The following is a 24,247-nucleotide window of genomic DNA, read 5'->3' on the forward strand; positions in this document are numbered from 1 at the left end:
CTGCCTCCTGTCTTGCATCTCTTGCAAAAACACATCCAAATTTAGCTAACTATCCTGAATTCCTCACCATGGAAGATGGCTGATGTTTCGTAATGCCCCTTCTTTTTGCAAAATAAGATTTTTTTTCCCTTTGGCTTGCTGCAGCTTGAACTGATTCTAATTCCCTAGATTTCATTCCTTTTACTGTAGTAATAGGGAAATTTGTCACTATCCCTATAATACAGCCCAGAGACTTGCCATGTGAAATTAAAAAAAAAGTGCAAATGTATCATGCATGGGGTAATAATTTTTTTTTTTTTTTTTTTTTTTTAATGTGAACCAATAGAATTTAGAAACTGCTAGTCTGGGCCTTCTGCAATTCAGCTGAACATGTCTAAATTGTTTATACATATTTCACATTTCTGAGGCTTTCTTCCCCACTATACAAACCAGATCAGCTGTATCAACCAGGTCATTCTCCAAAATGTGGGGAGTAGAAGACAGCAGATTCAGAGATGTGCCAACAAATGGTATGTGCACATACCAACTATTTCCGTGCGGGTTCTGAGAAAGGACACTTTCGTAAGAAACTATTTTTTACTGTTAATCAAACCAGAATGTTTAATTCCTTAAAGGAATGAACATAGCTCATTCCAAAGAGCAAACTCTTGTTACTCTGCAGTGACCGCTTTTGATTCTTAGAAACTTGAAGGACTGAATCAACAGAAAACAATACCTGCTGGGGCAATCTTTTCCTCACAGTTTTCCCCAACTCCTCACTTTTGCACGGGGTACTGTGACTGCTGAACAGATGTGACCCATAAGTGCACTACTAACAATGTTGTATTTGGCTTTGACAGCGTTTTTACGCAGAGAGCGTTTGCAGAAGCAAGCCGTGCTCTTACTGACAGCATGCGTTGCCTGAAAGCTCTTGGCTGGCTGACAGACCGGCTTTTGTGGATTTTTCCGTAGTGATTTAGGATGTTATCGTTCCCTGGTCGTCTGCAGTTGTGGCTGTGAGTTGCAGCCTCCGCGGTGGCCAAGGCGGCATCTTGGGCTGAACTTGTCATCGCTCTCCACAGCTACCTGAGGGGAGATTGTACCCAGGTGGGAGCTGACCCCTTCTACCTCTTTGCAGTGACACGAACAGATGTCGTGGCCTGAAGCTGAGACCAGGGAGATTTAGATTAGATATCAGAAAATAAAAAAAATCACTATTAGTGTGGTCAGGCACACTAATTGTGGTTGGAATAGGCTGCCCAGGGTGGTGGTGGAGTTCCCATCCCTGGAGGTGTCTAAGAGGTGTCTGGATCTGGCGCTGGGTGATGTCGTTGAGTGGTTTAGGGGTTCCAGTGGTAGTGCTGGCTTGATGGTTGGACCTAATGAGTTTTAAGCTGCCTTCCAGCCTCGACGATTCCGTGATTGTGTCTCCAGGAGATCATTGCGCCCAGTACAAATCCAAGGCCAGGCTGCAGACGGGAAGCGCGGGGTGCAGCCACACCTGCGCTGGCACCCCCGCAGACCCCGGCAGGGCCGCAGCGGCCGCGCCCCTGTCCCGCCCTCAGGGCCGCTCCCGCCGGGCGCCGGCGCCCTGCCCGGGAGGCGGCGCGGGGGGCGCGGCCCCACGGCGCAGGGGCGGTGCCGGTCACGCGGGCGCGCGGCGGCCCCGCCCCGGCTCCGGCGGCAGCGGCGGCGGCGGGGGCACCTGGCGCCCTCCTCGGGGCTCCTCGTCGCCGGGACAACCGGGATCGCCGCCGCCGCGCCTCTGCCATGGTGAGGAGCCCGCGGCACGGCCCCGCCGCCCGGCCGCGGCGGGCTGGCCCGGCCGCCCGGGGCGGGGAGAGAGTGCCGGCCGGGCCGTGCGGAGCGGCCCCGCGGCCGGGCGGCTCAGCCCGAGGCGAGGGTGGCGGGCAGGGCAGCGCGGGGCGCGGGCGGTGCGGATGCGGGGCTGAGAGTGCGGCCCGGCGCGGGGCTGCGCCCACCCACGCTGTAGACGAAGGGAGAGAGAGTGTCTGTCTGCCCCTCTGTCTGTCTGCGTGCCTGCCCAAGGCAGGTGGGGCCGCGCTGTCCCTCGCTGTGGCACATGCCTGCGTGTCTGTGGTGAGGTGTGGCGGGCGCCTCGCCTCCTCCTCCTCCCGGGTAACGCCGGAGCGGCCATGGCAGGGCTCTGCCTGGCGTGTGACGCGGGTCAGGTGTGTTGTCCGCCTGGATAACACAGGAGGGATGGTGTGTTTATATGGGTGTGTAAGGTGCCTGGGGAATGATGGAGGTGTGTAGTCCCCCTTATAAAGTGGAGAGGAAAAGCCAGGGCGTGTGTCGGCGCACAGGGCGGGGATGGGGTCCCATCGTGTGGATGCACGGGATGCTGGGTCTGGGCTGTATCCTTAGGCATGTGCCTTGAGCCAGGGTGTGGCCTGCGATGTGTGTAGATAGCAGATATACAGTAGGACATGAGCGTCACGCTATGGCTCTGAGTGTATCTGCTGTGATTTGGGCTTTGCGTATGGTGTGTTTGTGTTGTAGCAGAGATGTGACATTGTGTGCAGGGACATGACATCGTATGTATGTAGTTGTGTCTGCCTGCTGCTCGCTGGTATGGGCTTGTGCCTGTGTGTATATATAGTGAATATTGGGTGTGGCATAATCTGTGGATATTTTTAAAGGCATGTATGCTATGGGTGTGGCAAGGATTATCTGTAGTCCTGTATGTACGAAGCAGATACAGGGTATGGTGTGGTGTGTGTACAGAGCAGCAGTGGCTTGTGTGTGAGAACGTGCATAGCTGTGATGTTGTGATGTGTGTGCGTGGATGCATTTATAATAGATTTTTGGGGTGAGTGTGGCGGGCACACGGTTTGTTTCACCTGTATGTGGGGACGGCACGACACGGAGCACATGTGTGTGGAGGGTGGCGGCGGAGGAGGAAGAGCGGCTGTGGTTCGCTCTGTGGGGAGAGCATGTGGGGATGTGACACAGTGCGTGTGTGCCACGGGTGGCGGGGCAGAGATGCATCAGATGTTTGTGAAAGGAAGATGACAAGGCATCTAAGGGGGAGTGTGTAGGGACGGGCATAGCATGTTTGGAAAGATGATTGGTTTGAGCCCTGTTTGCAATTACAGCTTAATTGTCTGATGCCTTACTGCTTCACAGTGATAGTTATGATGATAGATGCAGCAAGAAGGCACAGTTGCTGGCCTTTCCCTCGTGGAGAAGTACACAGTGTTTTAAGGCAGACAGTCACTTCATGTGTATATTTACGTGTGTGTAGTGATAGTAGGTTTTCTGTATCAGGTTCTGGGGAGGCGGAGGGAGCACTCAGCCTCACAAAGGGAAGAACTGTATTCCTGTGGTGCTGCAACTTTTCTTCCTTTGCATGAAGGTTTGTTCATGCGCTCTCTCTTTTTTCCCCTGCATATTGCCTTCTGTTCCTTCCCAATTCTAGCCTGCATGTTCTGAACCCAAGCAAAGCAACCTTGAAAACTAAAATGTGAGGTGGAATAAAAATATGGATAGATTGGGCATGATTGCAGTATGCTTCTGTGCAGAATCAGTTTGGATTTGCTTTGCAAAGGTTTTAGGTTGTGTCTGTTGCTACAAGGAGGAATAAACCTCAGTGAATGAGGTTGTGGATGGTGTAGCATTGGTGGAGTGATTGTGATGCTACTTAGTGACATGTTCTGCTTCACATTCATATTCTATCAGAGAAGATGCGATATCTTAAATCAGTTGAATAAAATGGGTTTATCTCATACTCTAAGGTAGATTACAGACTGAAAAACAATTAACCAGATGTTTAGAAACTGCACCAGGAGAGGTTCACGTTGGACATCAGGAAGAATTTCTTCACTGGAAGGGTTGTTAAGCATTGGAATGGGCTTCCCAGGGAGGTGGGAATCACCATCCCTGGAGGTGTTCAGGAAACTACTAGATGTGGCACTTGGAGCTGTGGTTTAATTGACCATATGGTGGTGTTTGGACATAGGCTGGATCAGTCTTGGAGATGATTTTCATTCTCAGTGATTCTATTATTCTGTAAATAAATATTTTCCCAGCTCCAGGCATGAAGGTTTTCTTTGTGGTCCATTTTGACATTCCCAGTGAGATACCTTTAAGCAGTCTAAACTCAGCAGACATAGAATCTGCAAAACAGCATTGGTGCTGTAATTGCACAGGGGAAATCTCAGAAATTGTACCATCTGGTGTGCAGATTCTTATATTGGGTAGCTTCTTAGTTGCACTTGACAACTGTTGAGCTGTTACCACCATTTTTGTTATAATTTAAAAAATTTTCAAGTATTTTATTCAATGCATGCTTATACTTGAACTGCTCTGTCTTACAGGATTAGTCCTATTCAAGTTGTTCTTTCCTTCTTAGTTCTTCATAGCTTCATAGAATTAATTATGAGCAATTAGCACCAGACCTTTTAGTACAGAAAATATCAATGTTCCTAAAAATCAGGAGGATTATTAGTTTACTGCTTGCTTATTTTGACAACAGACTGGAATATGTAGTCATCCTAGTTGAAATGAGGGATAACATGGGGCTAACAGATGTGGAAAGTTGAAAATAAAAGTCAGGTTTTCAGTGAAGCATGGCAACTATTTTTAGGCAGGTGTAGAAAAATAGTACTAGTCTTAGCACTGAGAAAATATTGATCTGAATCCCAGCAGAAGGCTACACATTGACAGTGCTTCAGCTGTTTTGTCATTGGAAGTCAGAATAACTGCATTATTTTCATGGAAATTGTTATCAGTTGGTAATCCTGGTAGTCTTTCTATTGAATTAGAAATGCACATAAGTGGGATATGCTAAGTAGGACAAAACCAGATGAAATTGTGACACCAAGGAGTTCTCCCTCAAGCTAGTTTAGAAAATAGCCACAACATCCACTTGCATTCTTTCTAATAATCTTTTCAGGAAGGCGATCCATATCTTCCATAGATTTCAGCTTTCCCGTTTTGTTTTGTTTCAACCCCTCCATGTGTTTTAGGACAATGCAAGAACTGTTAAAATTTTTCATGAACCTGTGTGTTTTGGGTGACTTGATGTGAATCTGCTAGGGCTTGAGTCCAGCTGTTTCCCTGAGCTTTTACAAAACAACTTTTAATACAAAGTGGGACATTCTCATTCTTTTAAAGATATATACTGGTATCTCCTCAGTCAATTCCATTTTTTTCAGGATCAAGAAATTACTTGCATGTCTCTCAAAGCTTAAACTAATTGTTCTGGGGACTGAAGAACAAATGGTTTTAAAGATCAAACATTTTTCTCAGCCTAATTTTTTAAAAAATGTACTGTATTGTGAATGTCTGAAAATCCATGTATATTTTACAAAACAGAACAAAACCCATTCAAACAAAACTACAGTATGAATTTAAATGTTTAAATGGATTGAAATAATTTTTGTTGGTTACAGGGAGGTAATGGAAATGCAGCAATAGTTGACACAAGCATACCTCAGCTGACAAAATCAAATACAGCCAATTTCTTGAGGGATTCCCCTGGGTTTTTATCTTTGTGTTGGAGGAACCACTGCTAGAGGGGACTGGAAATTTTCGCTTTTCTGGACTTGCACATTTAGGACTGTTTGGAACTATGAACTCCTGCTGTGTAGCCCACAAGAAAGTACTCAATATTTGGTATCAAGCTGTAGCACACAAAATATTTGCCTTAATTCCTGTTATACTCTTTTTTTTCTATTCCATTGTTTTCCTTGTGTTCTCCTTGGTAGGCAGGAGGAAACAGTAAATTCGGTTTTCATTGGATTTGATTGCTGTTCAGCTGGTTACGCAGTATATTCTGCGAATTTAAATCAAGAAGACAAGGACATAATCAAATCTGCATAAAAGTGAAACTCTACCAGTATGTCAAGTTTGTCTATCTTCAGAGGTTGAAATTGAGGTCAGAGCTTCACAGAAAAAAGGCATTTCCATATCATAGCTTGGTGTTACGTGATAGTTATATAAATATTAAGGGGCAAAATGACTAAGTGTGCTTGCAGATTATAGACTATTTTCAGAACTACTTCTGGAACAAAAGTATCAAGATAATTTTATTTCTGCAGAATTCAAGAAACATACATTTTGGCAAATACTGAATGTCCAATTTCTGTTCTAAATCTCAACCTATTACCTTGCTTGAAAGGTAAAAACAATTTGAAAAAGACGTTTTGGAAATGCTACTATGATGCTATTTCCTTTGAAATCAAGTGTAATTACTGCTCTTAACCATGAAAAGGTACCTAATTTTGTCTCTTATAATTGAAAGCTTTTATTAATAATGGATTGCATGTATGGCAGCTTTTATTAATTATGCACTACATATATGGCATATGAAGCTACAAAGCAGATTTTTTTTCTTGTTTTTGTTTTCTTTCTTGTTCATTTGCTACGGAGATTTGCCTTGCAGAGAAGATTTGCCCTTCATAGTAAAGATTTCATGCTCAGCACGAGGAAAAACCTCAGTTCTGGCATTTTGTTTATGAGGCAGATCAAGCACTGCTTTGAAATGGCTTTGTAGAAACTATAGAGCCATTCCTGTAATAAGCCATATCTTTTATGTCTCAAATGTGTTTTTGAAGAGCAGTTATGGAGGGGGAGGATTAGTACTCAAAATGTCTGTTGCACAGGTGCTTAGAACAAGGGTTCTGACTGCTTCAACCATGCAGTCAGTACTTAAGCTGTGATTTCATTTACATTTGAGCTAAGTGCAATAAGAATAATTGCCTTTCTGGATATGGGATTGCGTGACTGGAGGGAGACTCTGTCAGTTCAAATTAGAACAGTGCAAACTCCTGGGGAAATGGACTTGCAGAAGAATCTCCATGTGAAAACTCCAGGAGGATTTCAGGTCTCTGTTGTCGTGCCATCAGCCTGCTAGTTTGTGTGCTGATATTGAAGACTAGGAATAAAACTTAGCCATATGTATGTCAGTTAGAACAGCTATATGCAGAAGTGGGGATTCAGAGGAGTTTTGATAGGTGTTCTCCTAAGGGCTCTGAATCTGTGGTGTGGATTAAATTTGGATGACTGAAACTACATGGCTATCCCTAAGCAAATATTGCTACATTGAAATGAATGGACAGTAAATTTTCTCTTGGACTAGTTTTGTTCAGAAACATATCATGTTCTGAGTGCCTTTGAGAATGTGTATTTATAGCATGATTCTACAAAATTATGTGACACTGGCTGGATTGTTTTTGTGGTTACACAGTTCGTAATTTAAGCGTACAGTCCTTGTGGATGTTGTGATGGAAACTACCTTAGAATCTTCTCCAGTATTTCTGCTTAGCGTCTCAAAGTTGCTTGAGAAAATAACCTTTCTTAGGTGTTTTGTACTTGGACTTTTGCAAATTCTGTTTGAGACTCTGCTTGATGCTTAAAGAGGGATTTGTCATTTACCTGGTCAAAAAATACAGCATCTCTGTGATCTGTAATCAGGGTTGTGAGGGGCTACTTTGTACCCTTGTGATGGTACAAAGCAACAACTGCTTTGTCCATCTGATTTTAGTTTTCTGCCATTCTCCCATTAATTAATGGGTCTGTTGCTCTCTGAGCCCATAAAGATGATGATATGGGTTTCCCCACATTCCACTTCAATGGAGTTTATAGATTGGACTGCTAATTAAATGCCTTATTTTAATTTAGGTTTTTTGGGAATGATGTCTAAATGCATCATTATGTACTGTTTGGAAGGGTATAATCTTAAAAGACGAGTAATAGATAATTATCTGAAAAAGGAAATATTGAATCATTTTTTTTTAAGAGAAAGCAAATTGAAGGAAAGATTTGCCAATCAGTAAATGACTAACTGATGATGAGGATAAAACTTCGTCAAACCTGTTTTTCCGCTGTCTCTGCGTTTGTTTAAAGAATATATGGGGATACAATGAACAGCTTTTCCCAAATTTCTTAGTGTTTAAATGGTAGTTGTTGGATTTTTATTTTATTTCCTTTTCTTTCCTGATCTGAACTAGTCTCTAGTCATGGAGGATTAGGGAAGGAGTAGTTTATTTTCCTTGTGGTTCAGGTTCATTCTGCCATCTCTGGTAGTGCTTAGAACATGATGCCTTGTAAGACAAATGTGAGCTGGGTGCACCTTAATGAAGGGGTAGTCTTCCATGTACCTCCCATCTCAGAGTAGCATAGGGAAAGCAGAGCTTGCAAACCATTTTTGCCAATACTAGTGTAATGCCTCTTTCTTTTAGTGAAGTATTGGATTGAACATAATGTTTTCTGCCACGCTGGGTACCAAACACCAGTTACATGACAGCAAGTATTGATAAAATGTTATCTTGCAACAGAATTTTAGGCCTGCAAGTAATGAGGTCAATCACTATTTCTGCAAACCATTGGATTTCCCCTTTTTAACAAGCAAGAATAGGAACTATCCCACTGGAGTCAGAGAACAGCTGTCTCTTTGGTGGCTTAGTAGAAGGCAAGGCTGAGTCTTGCTTTAGGGTATGGGCGTATCAGCTAACAGGTCAGGTTGGACCTCAATACCCTGGCTGCTTGCAGGAGGGAAGCCACTACTCTTTAAAAGGCTTGAGTGCTGATTTCCAAATATGTTGTTGCCAGTAGGTGACTGCCCTTCTGAAAAACACAGGAAAAGGTGATGAGAGCTGTTTGAGCAACTGAGGATGGGCTGGTGTTCTCGAGGCAGCAGGAAAGGCGACCTCCAAGCACCTCCTGCTCTGCACTGGAATGCACTTGAGTGGGAACAACAGCCAGAGGCCTCGAGGAAGGGCTGTGCAGCTGTGGACATCAGCTCTGAAGTTCACAAATGACCTTGTTCTGTCACCCAGGAAAAGCAGGGCCTTGCAGAGCCAGGCTGATGCCCTCCAGTAAAATGTGAATGATGTGGTATGAATAGCAGTGCTGGCAAAACAAGAAGGATGGCTCTTCTGGAAGAGAATCAAGCAGCAAAGTGGGCAGTGTGGCCAGCTGCTTCTGCCTGGAAGGTTTTATTATGTTAAACAGCTCTTCTTCTGGGGAAATTTTAAAAGCATTGTGGCTCTTATAAGCAGCCTTAGGTCATTGGAAGCCATTAAGGAAAAACAGAGGGATGTGCTCAGGTGCATTTGATCTTCTCTGAAGGTGAGCCTTAACTCTTTGAGATGACCAGCACAGTAAGAACAGAAGTATTGGGTATAAGGGGTTGTTTTTGTTCAGTTTGTCATCACAGCATTAGAAGAGAAAATACCCCAAGGAATGACCAGTGCAAAAGGTCCAGGGGGTATCTGGCAGAAAGGAGGAAGCTGTAAGGCTACTCAAGACCATGCCCTGGGCCCTGGCAGTGCGTGTCCAAAGGCAAGAAAGTGTTAGCAACCACAGCAGGCCAGGAAGTCTGGAATTTAAAATGCACAAAGGCAAAGCCTGAGCAGGGTGAACAGCTGGAGCATAGGAACAAGAGCCCGAAGGGCAGACAGTGTCTGTGTGTTGAAATAGAAGATTTTGCCAGTCTGTCTCTCCTGTAGACAAGCTTGGTTCAAGATGGGATTGCATTTCAAGGTTCACTTGGGTGTGCTATAATTTTTATTGATTATACAGAAAGCAGCATTCCTGTGTCATCAGCTGTTGTGTCTTCAATATCACTTACTTCAGTTCTGTTGGCAATGCATATCCTGTCTAACGCTCCTTTTGTTGCCTGGATACAGCTACGTTTTGCCACTTCCATGGTGTTAAATGATTCTGCCTGTCTGATGCATTGATTACACATTTCTGGAGGAAGCCCTAGCTAGCAGCAATTCCCCGAGCATTAGACAATTTTATGCACTTATGCTAGAGTGTAACATGGGATAATCTGAAATTCAAGGTTAAGGAAGGTTGTTTTACCTCTTCTTCCTCCTCCATTTTTGTGGTGTATTTGAATAGAGAGCTTTTTATGATGCGACTCATTACTTGAGTTTACTTGTGAGCTGTTTTGGGTAGCAATGCCAATTTGATGGTATTCCTACCACTATAGCACCAGGTGCTTTCAATACCATGGTAAAAGGGAAATAGCACAGGCAACAATTAGGTGTCTCAGCTGAGGAAGAGAGAGATACGCAACAAGCTGCTGGGTTTTGTTTGGCAACAAAAATCTGCACATCAAGGTACTGAACAAAACTTTATTTTCTCAATATTTTCATTTAAAATTTGGTTTTACCATGTCTATTACTGCGTGAAGAATACTTTAAAAAATTGTTCTTGCCAGTGAAAACCCGAAAGACTTGATGCTTTATACAAATGGCTGTATTTATAATTTAAGTAGGATATGTACTCTGTCAGCCATAGGAGGGAAGGAAGTATATGGATTTAATTCCAGCCTACTGTCTCCTTTGGTGAAAATGACCCAAATGTTAGGGTTTTTTTCCTGAATTGATAAATACTTCAGCCTTGTTTTCAGTATATATGCCTTTTGCTGATGCTCTTTAGAGTCTTTCACACTTCATCTTCCCCAAACCTACTTTTGCCCATAATTCCTTTAGTGTGGTACTAAGCAAGGCTATTTTTGAGAGTCTGGGTTTTTAATAACTTGATTTGAGAAGTTGACAGGTTGAAAGTCCTTATCTACTCTGATTTCAGTGGAAATTAGATACATAAATATCTCAGTGGAACTGAGCTATAATGGATGAGATGCTACCAAAATTGTTTCATCTGTTAAGAAAATACTCCTCTTCAATAGAGGATTGAATGACAACTGAAATTGCATGCTTTAAAAAAAATATAAGGACTATCACCAAAATTAATAGTATAACCTTATTTTGATCTTGAAATAACTCTATCAGAAAAGATTTCTTCATCTCATTAATTCTGGTGAAAACAGGAGACCTTTACCAATAGCTGTTAGACCAGAAGAGATTAATGTGCTGCTTTCAGTGGTGGCCGGCTAAGTGTAGTGTACCACAAAGTTATGTTCTAGGACAAGTGACAATAATTATGTTTAATAATATGGAAAGGGAATTAAAATGGGGAGATTATCCTTTTTGGGTTTTACAGATTTACACAACGCATGTTTTGTTTATATAATAAAGAGATTTTTAAAAATGTAGTTGCTAAATAAATTTCATGTAAGAAAGTATCAGCTAATTTTTAAAGAAAATACTCCCTTTTTAGCTCATAACCAATCTTCCAAAAGTAGAAGTGAAGATATTACCAAGAGAGGTCAGTTAAGGAATGTAAGAAATGGCTCAAGATTCAAGTAATAAGGAATTAGTGTTTTCTCTTGTGGATTTTGTTTTTTGTTATTTGTTCTTGCAATTCTTTTAAGAATGTAGAGATCTTCTGTCTCCCTTCTTGTGTTTGCAGGAAATTTAAAACTGGTGTTAGAATAACATTTATTACATATGTTCAATCACATTCTTTTTCCTTCAGCACAGATTTATCTGTTGTATTTGGGGATTTTTGTACAGTTAAAACCATACTTCTGTAGATTTTGAGATACTCTGCCATTAACGCAGTCAAACTTGCTACCAAATACAAAAGCGAAGAGAGGAAAAATATTCTTTCTACATTCAGGGTATTCTTAGTTGTTGTTTTGGGTTACTGTGTACAGGCATTCTGAGGGCATGTCATTGTCAGCACAATCTGTAAGTAAAGAAAAAAATCATATTTGACAAGAATACAATAATAATTTTTACAGTGATCAAACACTTCCTTGACTGAATGTTTTTGGTGGATTTTTTGTTTATAAATAGAAACAGAAAACTAGAGGTTATGTAATAAAAACTGAGTAAAAAGTAGAAAAAACAATACATGAATGTACTAGGGTTCTTGCTTTATTGATGGAAGTTTTAAATTATCAGAAGCTGTTCAAACAATTAATATATTGTCCCATTTTCGCCTTCTGTCTTCTTTCTCTGCTTGCATGCATTTGAAATCACATTACAAATGTTTAGAAAATGACTCCTCCAGTTGTCCTGTGTCTGTCCTCTGTTAGGGGGAAGACTTACTGAGGAGCCTTTAAAACAGGCCCTCTTTTCTGAGATGCAAATGCAATGTGGCTCTAGAAGCTAATAAACTTGCACAGAGTAAAAGAGTACTATAATGAGACACTTTCATTTTTCTAGATGTGTTTATTCCATAATAATAATAATATGTTATTATATGAGAACTGCTGCTAATGTGTACAAGAATACATAAAAGAAAGTTACTGTTTGAGGGAAAACAGCTTTGAAAATGTTTGTAGCTTCATTTGTGGCTTGTGTAGCAGGTGTGGTGCTTTGTGTGGCCGGGCAGGTCACACACTTCTCATAGTATGTAGTAAAAACTGCATTTTTCCCCAATTTTAACTGGGATTCCTAAATGAACCATATTGGTCAGATAAGCTGTCATATTCAAAATAGTTTGTCCATCCAGCTTTAACTTTAGAATTGTCTTACATAAGCCTAAAGATTATAAGCCTTTTTCCTAGGAGTTGCTAGTTTGGTTGTAGGTTTAGCTTTTCAGCTTGGCCTCAGTAGGAGAACACTTTCTACTGTGCTGTGATTTGTAGCGAGTTCGCTTTTGTTGATGAGTAGTTGGAAATAGTATTTAACACAAAGAGCTATAATGCATGCTCAAGTCATTAGAGTAACTTGCCTCATACCTTACTAACTCAGATCTTGTGTTATCCTCACACAATGAGCATATATATGTGTCTCTCTATATATGTATATCTCCATATTACTGTGTACTTGAGAGTCTGTGCTGTAAAAAAAAAAAAGGAGAATTAGATTTTTTTTATACAGGCAAAGTGACAGCACACATGTACACTAGTAGCAGTCTGGAGAGTAGCTTTATTTAAAAATATGTGCTTTTGCATATATGTGTCTGCTAGATGATGTAACTTTTGAGGCATTATCTGCAGCTCTAGAATAATTTAAGTTAAAAGAGGATTTTTAGGTCTGTGCTACTGAATATTCAGATTCTCAACAAGAATTAATGAGATTTAAGTTAACTTGTCTGTTTTACCTTAGACTTTGCATGCTCTCGTGGAAGTGACATCCTTTTTTTGTGATTTATGTTCCTAACCTGCAATGCACAGGAGTATTTCCTTACTTGACTCTTTAGTGATCCTAACTTCTATGAGGATGGCATATATGCCCCTTTTTTCTGAATGATTTCTGCTGTAAACCCAGTTAGGCATACAGACTGTTCTTCAAAAAAAAAAAAAATCCCAATATATGCTATTGTTTTCAGGCCACAAGCTGCAAACTTTGAGTAGCATATAATATAAAAATGGCACACATGGATAATTCATAAATCTATGAGTTGTCAAAGTCAGAAGCAGTCAGCCAGTTCTAAAAATGTCATTGATGTACATGGTATATTTCAGCCTAAAGGCTGAAAATATCAACAGCAATGGGTATTGGATATAAAACAACCAGAGCAAAGCTGAGCCTGTGGTCAGGCGTGGAACTGCTTAAAGCCAACGTCTCTCTTCTGAAGGAGCTGGAATTGTCCTATTGAAATATATATTCGTGGTTGTTTGATGCTTTGAATATCTTTAGTCCCCAGTCTGTGAATAAATGTGCTGCTCCAGTTGCTGGAAAAGGAAGCTTGATTAAACTTATCAGTCTTATTGAAAGTTGACAGCTTTATTGTCTTTAGATGTGTGGATAGCCGTGCACAGAGGTAGTGGGTGAAGAAATCTGTGTCAAAATTGAAACAGTAGTATGCAGTTAAACTTGATATCAGTCTAGGTTGCACTGCAAGAGAAAAAGGGTTCTTGGAGGCAGCCAGAAGGAGGTTCAGGTTTTCAAATCTTACATTATTTTTTAGGGAGATATTTTCAGAATTCCCAGATGTGTAATTTTTGCTATATCCCTTCCTTTATGAATACAGAGCCAAGCTTATGATTGACTTTTTTTTTTCTTGCTTTGCTTTTATGGACCATTTTTCTTTCTTACTTTTTTTTAAACGAGAAGCAAAGCAAATAGCTTCCAAGTATTCAATGTGTGTGGATAGTAGGATGAACAAAGGGTAATACCCTGATGTCAAGAACAGCATATGCTTAATAAAGGGAGAAGATTTCTTCCAGTTGTTTTAATGTTTTGTGTGATTTTCATATTTACTTCTTAGTGTTTAGAAAACTCATCTGTTTTGGATCCTTCTTCCTGGTTTTTGTTTCTGGTATTATGGACAGCAAATGAACTCCCTAAAGCTTTTTTCTTTACACAAGAAATGATTGCTTGTAGATTTGACATCTTCCAGTCTTTGCCATGGTTCCTTAAATTCCATTTCACCTTCTGTTTTGTTTATTGCTTTGTTCCTCTGGTAAAATTTCTCAAACCTAAATATTTAGACTAAGTTGTAAATCTGATCAACATCTTTGTTTTAGTTTAGCTGTTGACTGTGTAACCTTAGTATTGCTTGCTTTTTTCCTTGGGTGTTTTCTTAGTGTCTCTCTCTTGTTTTTTTTGGTTTTTTTTTTTGTTTTGTTTTGTTTTGTTTTGTTTTGTTTTGTTTTTGTTTTTTTTTTCCTTTTATTTTCTTTCCTTTTTAGGATATGTATTAATAATAAAAAGTTTAGGTGAGAGGTATTTTCAGTTTTTCTTGTAGCATTTCTTGAGGTGCTTGCTTTGCTTATATAGCTGTTGCTGCCCCTGTCTGTGGCAGTAAATTCTTTAAATGTGTAGATATATTTTATCCATGCTCACATACCTGGGCCAAAGTATTTGCACTGTAGACAGTGAAAGGAGGGACCTGAATAACTGGAAAGTGTCAAGTTTATTTTTTGTAATGGGACAGTTTTAGGACTGTGCAGCCAGTGTGTTTGTACATGTGTTGCTATTGCTTTAAATTTCACTACTGCTTAAAATATTTCTTTGTGAAGTGTAAGTGTGCTTGTTTCATGATTATTAAGTCATTCCACAATTTTTGTGTGTTTAAATCTTAGCACTAGGGAAGAGCAGGTGTATGTGGGGATGTGGCTTTGTTTTGTACATTGAAATAATTTTATACTATTGACAACTAACATGTTGAAAACTTGATATTAACAGTAATTTAAGAGAATTAAACACCTAAGAAGAAGGTGAATAGCCTCTTTAAAAGATGTTTTTCTTGTTGTTTTTTAAAACAGTGTTTTTTCTTTCTGTTTCTAGGTTTTCTCAAATAATGATGAAGCCCTTATTAACAAAAAACTACCCAAAGAACTTCTGTTAAGGTAATTCTACATAACATTTTAAGGAGTAAAAACCTGAGGATTGTATGTTGCTTATGTGTCTTACAGACTATCAAGTGCTATTCATTCTTTCTTAAATCCTCATGAAATAAATAATAACACCCTGATTTACTTCTTGGAATTTTTGAGCTTGTTGCCTTGATTTGTTTTAATGTGTTCAAGTTATACTGTAACATGGAAGATGTAACTTAGTTGTGATTTTTGACCTGCATGTCAGAAAAAGAAGTGAAATAAAATGTCCAGAAAACTTTGCTGTACTATGTAGTCAGCTCTTCCATACTCTCAATGTTTTATATCTGTCTGTATAATTCTCTACTGTAGTTCACACTCTTTGTGCCATGAACTTTCTTGTAACAAAATAAAATACAAATTCAATGTGAGAGCTTCCAAAAAAGTCACTGCAGTGAAAAGCTCTATTACCGTTACTGCCAGTCTGTGTTGTATAAGGTAGAACCAACAGAGGGATCTTTCTTATTGTAGTCATTGGGTTACTCATAAATTTTGTCAGCTTGCTTGTGTGTGAGTAGATCATCTTTGCAAAAGTTACCTAGAGCACCAAGATTAGTAAGGTCAGCCCATGACTGCTGGATATCTGCACGCTCCCATATGGTTGAAAGTTGATTTCAAGCAAAGTATAAATCAACTGCCAAATGTGGAGCTATTGCTTGGTTGGATTGGGCCACTGCAGAGCTGGAACTGAACCAGGTCAGCAACATCTTCTGTATCTGCAGCAAGGATTTGTTACTGACTAATCCTTAAGGTGAAAAAAAAAAAAGGAAGAAAAAATTACCGCTTATGATGGTGCAATTCAAATTGAGCTGTTGATTTTTTCTTAAGATACTGAAGAGAAGTTTGGGTCAGCTTGTGTGTGCGTGTCATTGCTTCAAATATGATTTGAAGTGGAAGAATGTCTCAATGGTATTTTGCATCTTGTGCCTGAAGAAAATGCTCCTAAAAACATTGTGACTATCACAATACCCTCTCAATGGTATTAAAAAAGCAGACTGTTGTTAAAGGAATTGAATTATAAAAGGCATTTCATTTTTGTTGAGATGCATTCCATATGGTAGCAGACTGTAATTAGACTCTTAGAACTGTTTAGAAAATGTGATTAGAAGAGACAGTCACTGAATGATGCCCTGAACAGGAGTTCTCATACCTTTTGCTTTGTTGAACGCAATGCCACACATGAACCGCAAGATAAAAGTCAATGTAGTTTGCTGCCTCCTTAGCTAAAAATTGTGATCTGCAAGCACTTCTTTTTAAGCATCAGGACTCCCCAATATTTGTGGAAATTACTGTCCTTTTCACTGTTACGGATGCAAAGTATCTCATCTATGTAATTGAATAGAATTTATTTATATGATTTAGGTAGTGAAAAGTATCATGCACTGAGATAGTAAGGATATCTTTTGGAGCATCTTTATGAGAGAGAGGCTGAGGTAGTTGGACTTGTTCAGCATCAAGAAGAGATGACTGAGAGCAGCCCTCATCAATGTTTGTCTGTACCTGAAAGGAGGATGCCAAGAGGATGGAGCCAGGTGCTTCTCTGTGATGCCCAGCAACAGGACAAGAGGCAGCAGGCATAAGCTGGAACACAGGAAGTCCCACTTGAATATGAGGAAGAACTTCTTTACTGTGTGGGTGACTGAGCACTGGAACAGATTGCCCAGAGAGGTGGTGGAGTCTCCCTCACTGGAGATATTCAATAACCATCTGGATGCAGCCCTGTGCCATGTGCACCAGGGTTGACCCTGCCTGAACAGGGAGGTTGGACCACATGAGCCTCTGTGTTCCCTTTCAACCTGATCCGTTCTGATTTGAAAGAATTCAGCAGGACAAAAACCCAGACAAACAAGTCTGAATATTTAGACTCTGCCAGTGGCTTAGCTGTTTGTTCTTATATGCAAGATAGCTTCTTACAAAGCAGCTTGTAAGACGTGCAGGCTTATCTTGGATTTGACCAACTGAGGAAGTGGTGCAGCTACTCCCGCCCACAACACTGTTACCACCGTGTCTGAAGAAGGCTTTTGCATGGTTCAAAGGCTTCCTGGGGCTGGAACAACAGCATAAAATATCCCAGGCCAAGCATATGCAGGACTGATTCAGCCAACCATCTATGTTTTGTGCATGTCTGTCCTTTTTGCAGTTGCACAGTGATTTGCCAAAGTAGTGTTGCAGATGTAGCTAGAAGAGTTGATGATCTGAGAAACTGAGCTGTGACTGTCAGCTTTCTCCATAAAGAACATGATGATCTCATGCTGAATGCTGACTGGATCTGCTCTGCCAGAGAGAAATAAAGTGCATGTTTCATTATACCCACAAGACTGTGCTGATCACCCGGGTTTTGAAATGGAGTGGAGGAGATGTGTGGGAGATGCTCTGTAAATCTCCTTTTGAAATTGTACTGCTGCAGGGACAAACTAAAGACCAGTGGCAGACCATGTTAGAGAGAGGGACATGCATCTGGATTCTCATCCCTGCAGAGTGTAGATATCTAAGGAAGTTTCATGGCACAGACCTACCTGTCTAAAGGTTTATCAGTGAGGAATTTGTTTTATGAGCCTGCATCTAAAGGCTTTTGTAAGACTGAGTCTGAATGCCTTTTGACTCCTGAAACAGTATCTGCTCATGCTGCAACATGTTTTAAAATTGTCTTAGCCTATGGTTATGACAGGAGAGCTTAAATATTGCTGCAGTGGGTGTAATTAATATTCTAATTATTTTTCCTTTATTAGCTGTGCAGTCTACCTTTTAATTAAAAGAAGAGTAAACCAGTTGCAGTGGAAACATTTTGCTCAGAGAGCTGGAACAGAATAGTAAATACCACTGAAAGTGTCATCAATTGCACTTAGTTTGCTGCTTGCTTGTATCAGATATGTATGAAAACTGTTAGCACTACAGCCCTCTTTAAAAAAAAACAACTATTGGACTTGTGGCAAAAAAAGTGATTAATAGCTTTTTAAAAATATCTGGGAATTAAATGTAAACACAGTTTCTTCTATTGCCAGAATTGGTCTTGTTCTCATTTGCATGAAGTATTTAAATTTATGTAGCTATAACAAGCAGTCAGTCCAATTTTTTATTCTAAAATTGAAAAACTTTTTCCTGATGGGAGATTTATGAAATAAAACCACTTTGAAATTTATTCATAGAATAGTTTTGCTATACTTGCATACTTCAAAATTGGACAAAGTAATCTCTTGGTCTTTTACTGCCATTCATCATCATTATTAATATTGTGATTGCAATTATTACTATTACTAATGTAACAACCAGAATTATGTTGGAAGGTTTTCAGGCCAGTGTCATGTCTGTTGCACATTTTCTGTGGAGTACTTGTACTTACAAGTACTTACTGTGCTTGTAAGTAAATGGTTGAGATCCCCAACTTCCCAGGCACAAAACTCATATGAAATTATAAGAAACGAGAGATTATTTGTTCTTTCTCAAGTAGACTCAGATAACTGGACAGAGGAGGAAGATGATATCTGATTAATATGGACAGTGGTGCTTTTGAAGAAGACCCTTGTTTGGAAGTGCCAGTTATACTTTGAGGTTTGTAGTAAAGCTTGAGTGGAGAGAGGAAGGTATTTAATTTGTACCTTTTTCTGGTTTATGGACGTGCATTTTTATTGGTAATATTGGAGTATATTTTTAACTGTGAACGAAATAGTCTGCTTCTAAAAACTTTTCTTCTAGTATTCAGGCTAAAGGAAAAGTTATTAGCCCTGTTAGCTGTTGAAATGCTATTAGTTTGCCAGTTGGCAAGGAATGCTCTTTCCCCTCTACTGTGACATATTGCAAGAAGTAAAAGGTTGAATAAATGCTCAGTTACGTGATGTTTAAGTAAGAATTGTGTGATGGTATTATAAATTGGGTCGTTTATACAGTTTTTGGATGATTGTAGCTTCAGGGTTTTTTTCTTAGTCTATGTGTTCATGAGAAAACATAATTGAATATACAGGACATTCATTGTAAAATTGTATTGGTGTCTGAAATTCATAAACCCCTGTCTGTCATCAGAAGAATAAGAAATCAAATCAGGCCAATACTATTTTAATGATGACTTTTCTAGTAAGATGTCACTGCCTTAAAAGTGGCTCATCTTTTTTTTTTTTTTTAATTGCTGGGGAAAGCCCTTAAAACAATAGATTATTATAATTAGAGTGTGATTTTGAAACTAAATTGAAACCAAAAAAAGAAGTGTATGTAATTAATTGTAATTAATGTTAAAATGTTCTGATACTTCAACCGCTTTTTTTTTCAGGGGGAGGGGGGTGGAGTGGGCTTGACAAAAGTAGTAATGCACTTTTGAAAAGGGAGATACAGCCAGTATTTTTGGCATGCAGAAAGATGAATAACATTTTTTCATTTGTATTTTAACTACTATTGTTCTGTACTGTGAAAACTGTAAGTCTTTTTCACAAACATGGTTAGCTTTAGGAACAGAGATGTTTTGTCCCTTTCACCCACTTTAAACCATTTTCAGTTCCTTTCTGCCTGCAAAGTACCAACTTCGTAAACTGTACCACAAATATAGAAACTATTGTGAGTTCTTTTATAAGCCATACTTTTAAAGTGCATGTGCTTAAGAGTAGATCTTAGCTATCAGTCTCAAAATTTGAATGGGCAATCAGATTTAGAAGAGGATAAGTAAAGTTTTGGGACTGAAATTAGAAGAGGAACCCAGGAGTGCAGTTCCAGCAGCAGTTCTTCTAGTAGGCAAGAATATGCAGCTTGAGAGTTGAATAGTTAAGTTTTCATGTTTCTATTCTTTTTTTTTTTTTTATTAGTGCATGCTGCTTTTTGCTGAACTTTTAGTGTGTTCACTGTTGTAGAGAAAAAGTTACTGTAAGCTTAAAACTGGTAAAGTCAAACATAGCATTTGATATATTTGAAGTGATGCTTTACCATCTGTATGCTTAACTGTGGGGGAAATAGAAAAGAGATACAGCAAAGGCTACATAAGAAATTGTCATAATGCCATGAGTATTTTTTAGCTAGGTCCTGGAGGTAGCTCACAATTGCTGTAAAATTTGGCTGCTGTATCTTAGCATACAGAGTACTGACTAGTGAGTCAAAGAACTGAAAAGTATAAAACTTTTGTCTGGAGCAGCTCTTGGCTGGTAAGAATGTTGTAAGCAGAAAAACAATATATGTGTTTTGAAGGGGAAAGGGAAAAACAATCTGTCATCTCAGACATGATTCATTTTCCCCACTACAAGGATCTGTATAATTAAATAGGGAATATTTCACCCTGAATAGCTGAGACTGCTATTTAGTGTTTGACAGTCTCAGGGAAACATTCCAGTTTTATAATCCACATGCAATCTTTTATTTTGATTCTTTAGAGTGTTTTGCAGGTCTTCAAAATCCTCTATAGTAGTCTGCCAAACAATTACAGTTTAACTGTTTAGAATTAGAAAGAGCCAAATTGATACAAGTATATAAACTATAAACTATTCATACAGGTTATGAACTGAAGAGGTTATATTTCTTATGAAAATAAGACTTCTTTTCTGTATATTTTCCCAAATCTATGGTTTTTGTAAAGCAAATTATAATATTGCCTCATGCAAGTAGTTTTCATTAAGTCTTTCATTATAACATGCCTGAAATACATCTATCAAAAGAGTTAGTGCAGAGCAGCACTGATTGACACTATTCAATATAGTGTGAGTATCCTTTAAAAGTTTGCTTACTAGAAATGTAAAGACTTGCACTGACAAGAAGCAAACAGAAACAGTGCAACTGATGACAGCATAATGGCAGATCCTGACTCAGTTCTGTGGAGTCATATAATTGTTTCCAGTGGTCCTCACCTCCAAAAAAGTGATCAGATACTAAACTGAGTAAGTGATCTGAATGAACTACAGGCACAGGTCATGGACAAGATAAAACCTTTGGAAATTAGTTAAATATTTTGATCTTTAGCTAGAAAAATAATAGAATTATAATTATTTTAGGACTCTATAAGATATACAAGGTTCTTTCAGAATCCTTACGTGCTTTAGGAGCAATTTAAAAAATAATGTCACATTATCAATGCTGTTTTTGTAATAACATGATTTACTTAATGTCACAATGTATAGTTGTTTCGTTTCTCTGTGTCTTCAAGGTAGTGTATCTAACTTCAAATATACACAGACAATGCAATAAGTTGCAATTTTCTCATTAATCAGCTTTTTTTAGAAAAATTTCCTTTTATTCTGAAGAAGGATAGGGTTTTAAAACTTTCCAGTGACTTATATTCAGGACAGAACTTGGGCTCTACCTGAGGAAACTAAAGGCTGAATTGATGCTTGGTGATCAATATACCCCCTTCAGATTATGGAGAAGGTCTCATGTTGACCTTTTTTTTTTTTTTACACTGCTACATGCATTGTTTGTCTGCTTATGAAATTCTTACCAAGATCAGTTCCAGATGCAAGTTTATATTTTTCACTTCTCTGCCTCGCCATTCGGCACTTTGTACGAGTTTTCTGCCTTCTTTGTATGTGATGCTAAACATTTGCAAATGATTATATGAACAATTCAGTTTGGCCTTTTGAAATTGGAGTAGGTAGCTGCCATTTTCTATTTAGTATGTTTAAGTGATTTGGTTTTGTTCACAAACAAGTGCCAGTATAAGCTCAAATGAAATGTTTTGAGCAGCGATATTTCAGATGGAATTCCTTTAAAAATGTGAGAGGCTTGAAGAACAGATGCAGAAAATTGCACACTAGTGCTCTTGCATTAATGAGGAAGAGGAGATATGGAAATTGAAGTGGGGTTTTATTGTGTCCAGGTGCTAAGTAAAATTTGTGAATTTTGAAAAGGAAGCATTTTTTTAGTGTTTCTGCTTGGGGCTTCCTTATAAATGAAGTGCTTTAGCTTTACTTGGTTCAAGTTACAGGTATTATCTCTCAGTAAGAACATGCTTGTGACAAAGGATTAGTCACATTGGAACAAACAGAAGCAAATAAGCATTTGAAGCAGGAGTAACAGCTAAAAGGAGTATAGCAATGACTTACACAACCCTTGGAATTGTACTTTACCATTTATTTTGTTTCATTTTGTTTTTCTTTTATTTGCTACTAAACCTCTCTTTGGAATATCATATTTAATGAAGACTTAATTCGATGTGGGGCTTTATTTACCTTGAAACTGGAGTTTATTTAAACTCTGTCTCTTAGTTTGTGCATTATCAGAACTAAATGTTCTAGAAGTATTAGTGATATAATGAAGTCTGCCTTTTATATGGAGCTATGGGAGGCAGAGGGAGAAATGTTCTTCCTCAATTCCATGTGAAAAGGGCCATCAAAGAACAAAAAGGCAGTCAAAAGATACTCTTACTTTCTAAAAAGAAAAACATATTTCTTAAATATTGGTGCTAGACAGTTTAAATAGAAAACCATACATAAAAATACTTACGACTTTTTTTGTCTGTAATTCATGAAGTATTTGCAGGAGAGGTGAACATTATTATCTGTGTATTCATGGTGCAAACACAGACATCAGGAAGTCTTTTGTTCAAGATCATCCTCCAGGCCAGTAGCAGAGCTACAGGTTGGATCAAGTCTACATACTGAATCCTACTCCAGCAACTAACCAAAGCACATAACATCTGTGGCACTAATGATCTTGGCTTATGGAGTGTCCCTAGGCTGCATGGCACCAGCGCATCATGTTAGTTATCCACTTTTCTAGCTAGCCACTAATGTGCAGCATGGGTACAGTGGATTTTTTGCCTGTTCGGTGCCCACATTATAATCCCTTCACCCATGTGGAAAAATAGACTGTAGGATAGTTGGAATGGCCAGCAGGTTGGATTAGGACTGTGGGCTGCAATTTAAACCACTGTGAACTAATCATTAGGCTAACTGCTTTTATTTAGTAAGATGTGTTATAGTTGCCAAATTTGTACTTCATAAAATCACTGCATAAAAATAAAATCTATATTAAAAAGTTATAGACTTGCTGAGGCTGGAAAGTTAAACAGAATTGGCTCTTTTTGAATTTATCATTGGGCGTTTTGTTTCAGATACTGAGAGTATCTGAAAACATTGCTGTTGTGTTATTATACGTGGTCATACTTTACAAATAAATAAAACTCATTTTCAAAGAATAGGATCCACTTGTCTTACAAATAACATATAGACCATAAAAGGTTAGATGCTGTCCTCTCTAAAGTGAATCCAGCAAAGTTGATTTCTGTTTAAATGGAAAATAGATGTCAGACATCCTGTAGTCAGCCTAGTATTTTGCAGTTGCCAATACTTACATCAATGGTCTGTAGTAATAAGTACCTTGGTGAAACAAAAGGAGGTTTGGCTTGTAAAGAAGTTTTTTTGGTACCACTTTTGTTATTGAAAGGCTTTCTATGGAGATCATCTGAGGACCTGAGTTGTTTACAAGTGTAAACTGCAGGGTTAAATTACTGGAAAGTTTTGGAGCATGTAACAAAGTTTCTAGTTTAAGTGCTTTACAAAACAGCTCACCTACAATGAAAAGGGTCTTGTTTTAAGTTATAAAAGTTGTTTATTAAAACAACTGACCTGGAAGGTCAAGCATTAGATGAGTCAATGGATGTGTGCTTTGTGTAGCAATTGGTGTTCCTCAGTCTTTTGCTACTGAAACACACCTGACAGAAAAGAGAGTTGTTTTTTGATAGAAAATAGTCAAATTCCTTAATATTTAAATATGCCTCACTATTTATCTTTCCACAAGTGTTATTTTGTGGTTTTATTGAATAAGATATTACAGGTTTTAACTGCAAAGTTGATGAAGTTCAGAGGTACACCAGCATTAACACTGTTAATTTAATCATACAGATATAAATTTATGTATTGAATTTAATATTCATTAGAGATTCAGCTTTTTGGGATTATGACTATGAGTTATTATCTCACCTGTATGTTTTCTAGCCTCCATATTTTTAATCTAGTGTTTGTATGCACTGCTGGACTACACTTAACCATGAGATGCCTCATACCTCACTAAGGTGTTTATTAAAACAGAGGACTAAAGGTGAAGAGAAACCCTCCATGTATAAAGAGTTGTAAATATGGTTCGTATTTACTGAGTATGACATTTTAGGAGAAATACAAGACAGTTTCCATGGTGGTTATCAGACTTTGC

At 38.9% G+C, this 24,247-nt stretch overlaps 1 protein-coding gene across 2 annotated transcripts in view; it reads left to right on the forward strand.

Moving 5' to 3' along the window:
• The first annotated feature begins 1,625 nt into the window (after positions 1-1,625).
• FBXL2 (F-box and leucine rich repeat protein 2) overlaps positions 1,626-24,247 on the forward strand; it is a 50,836-nt gene continuing 28,214 nt past the window's right edge. Inside the window, exons 1-2 of one of the 2 annotated variants that reach the window (XM_063406198.1) lie at positions 1,626-1,752; positions 15,045-15,106. In XM_063406198.1, coding sequence (XP_063262268.1) covers positions 1,750-1,752; positions 15,045-15,106 — 65 coding nt within the window. In that variant the 5' untranslated portion in view covers positions 1,626-1,749. Of the gene's footprint in view, positions 1,753-1,878; positions 2,172-15,044; positions 15,107-24,247 lie in introns of those variants that run through there. The other variant, XM_063406188.1, reaches the window with a different exon arrangement.

This window comes from Prinia subflava, chromosome 1 (genome assembly GCF_021018805.1).
Source record: "Prinia subflava isolate CZ2003 ecotype Zambia chromosome 1, Cam_Psub_1.2, whole genome shotgun sequence".
NCBI lineage: Eukaryota > Metazoa > Chordata > Aves > Passeriformes > Cisticolidae > Prinia > Prinia subflava.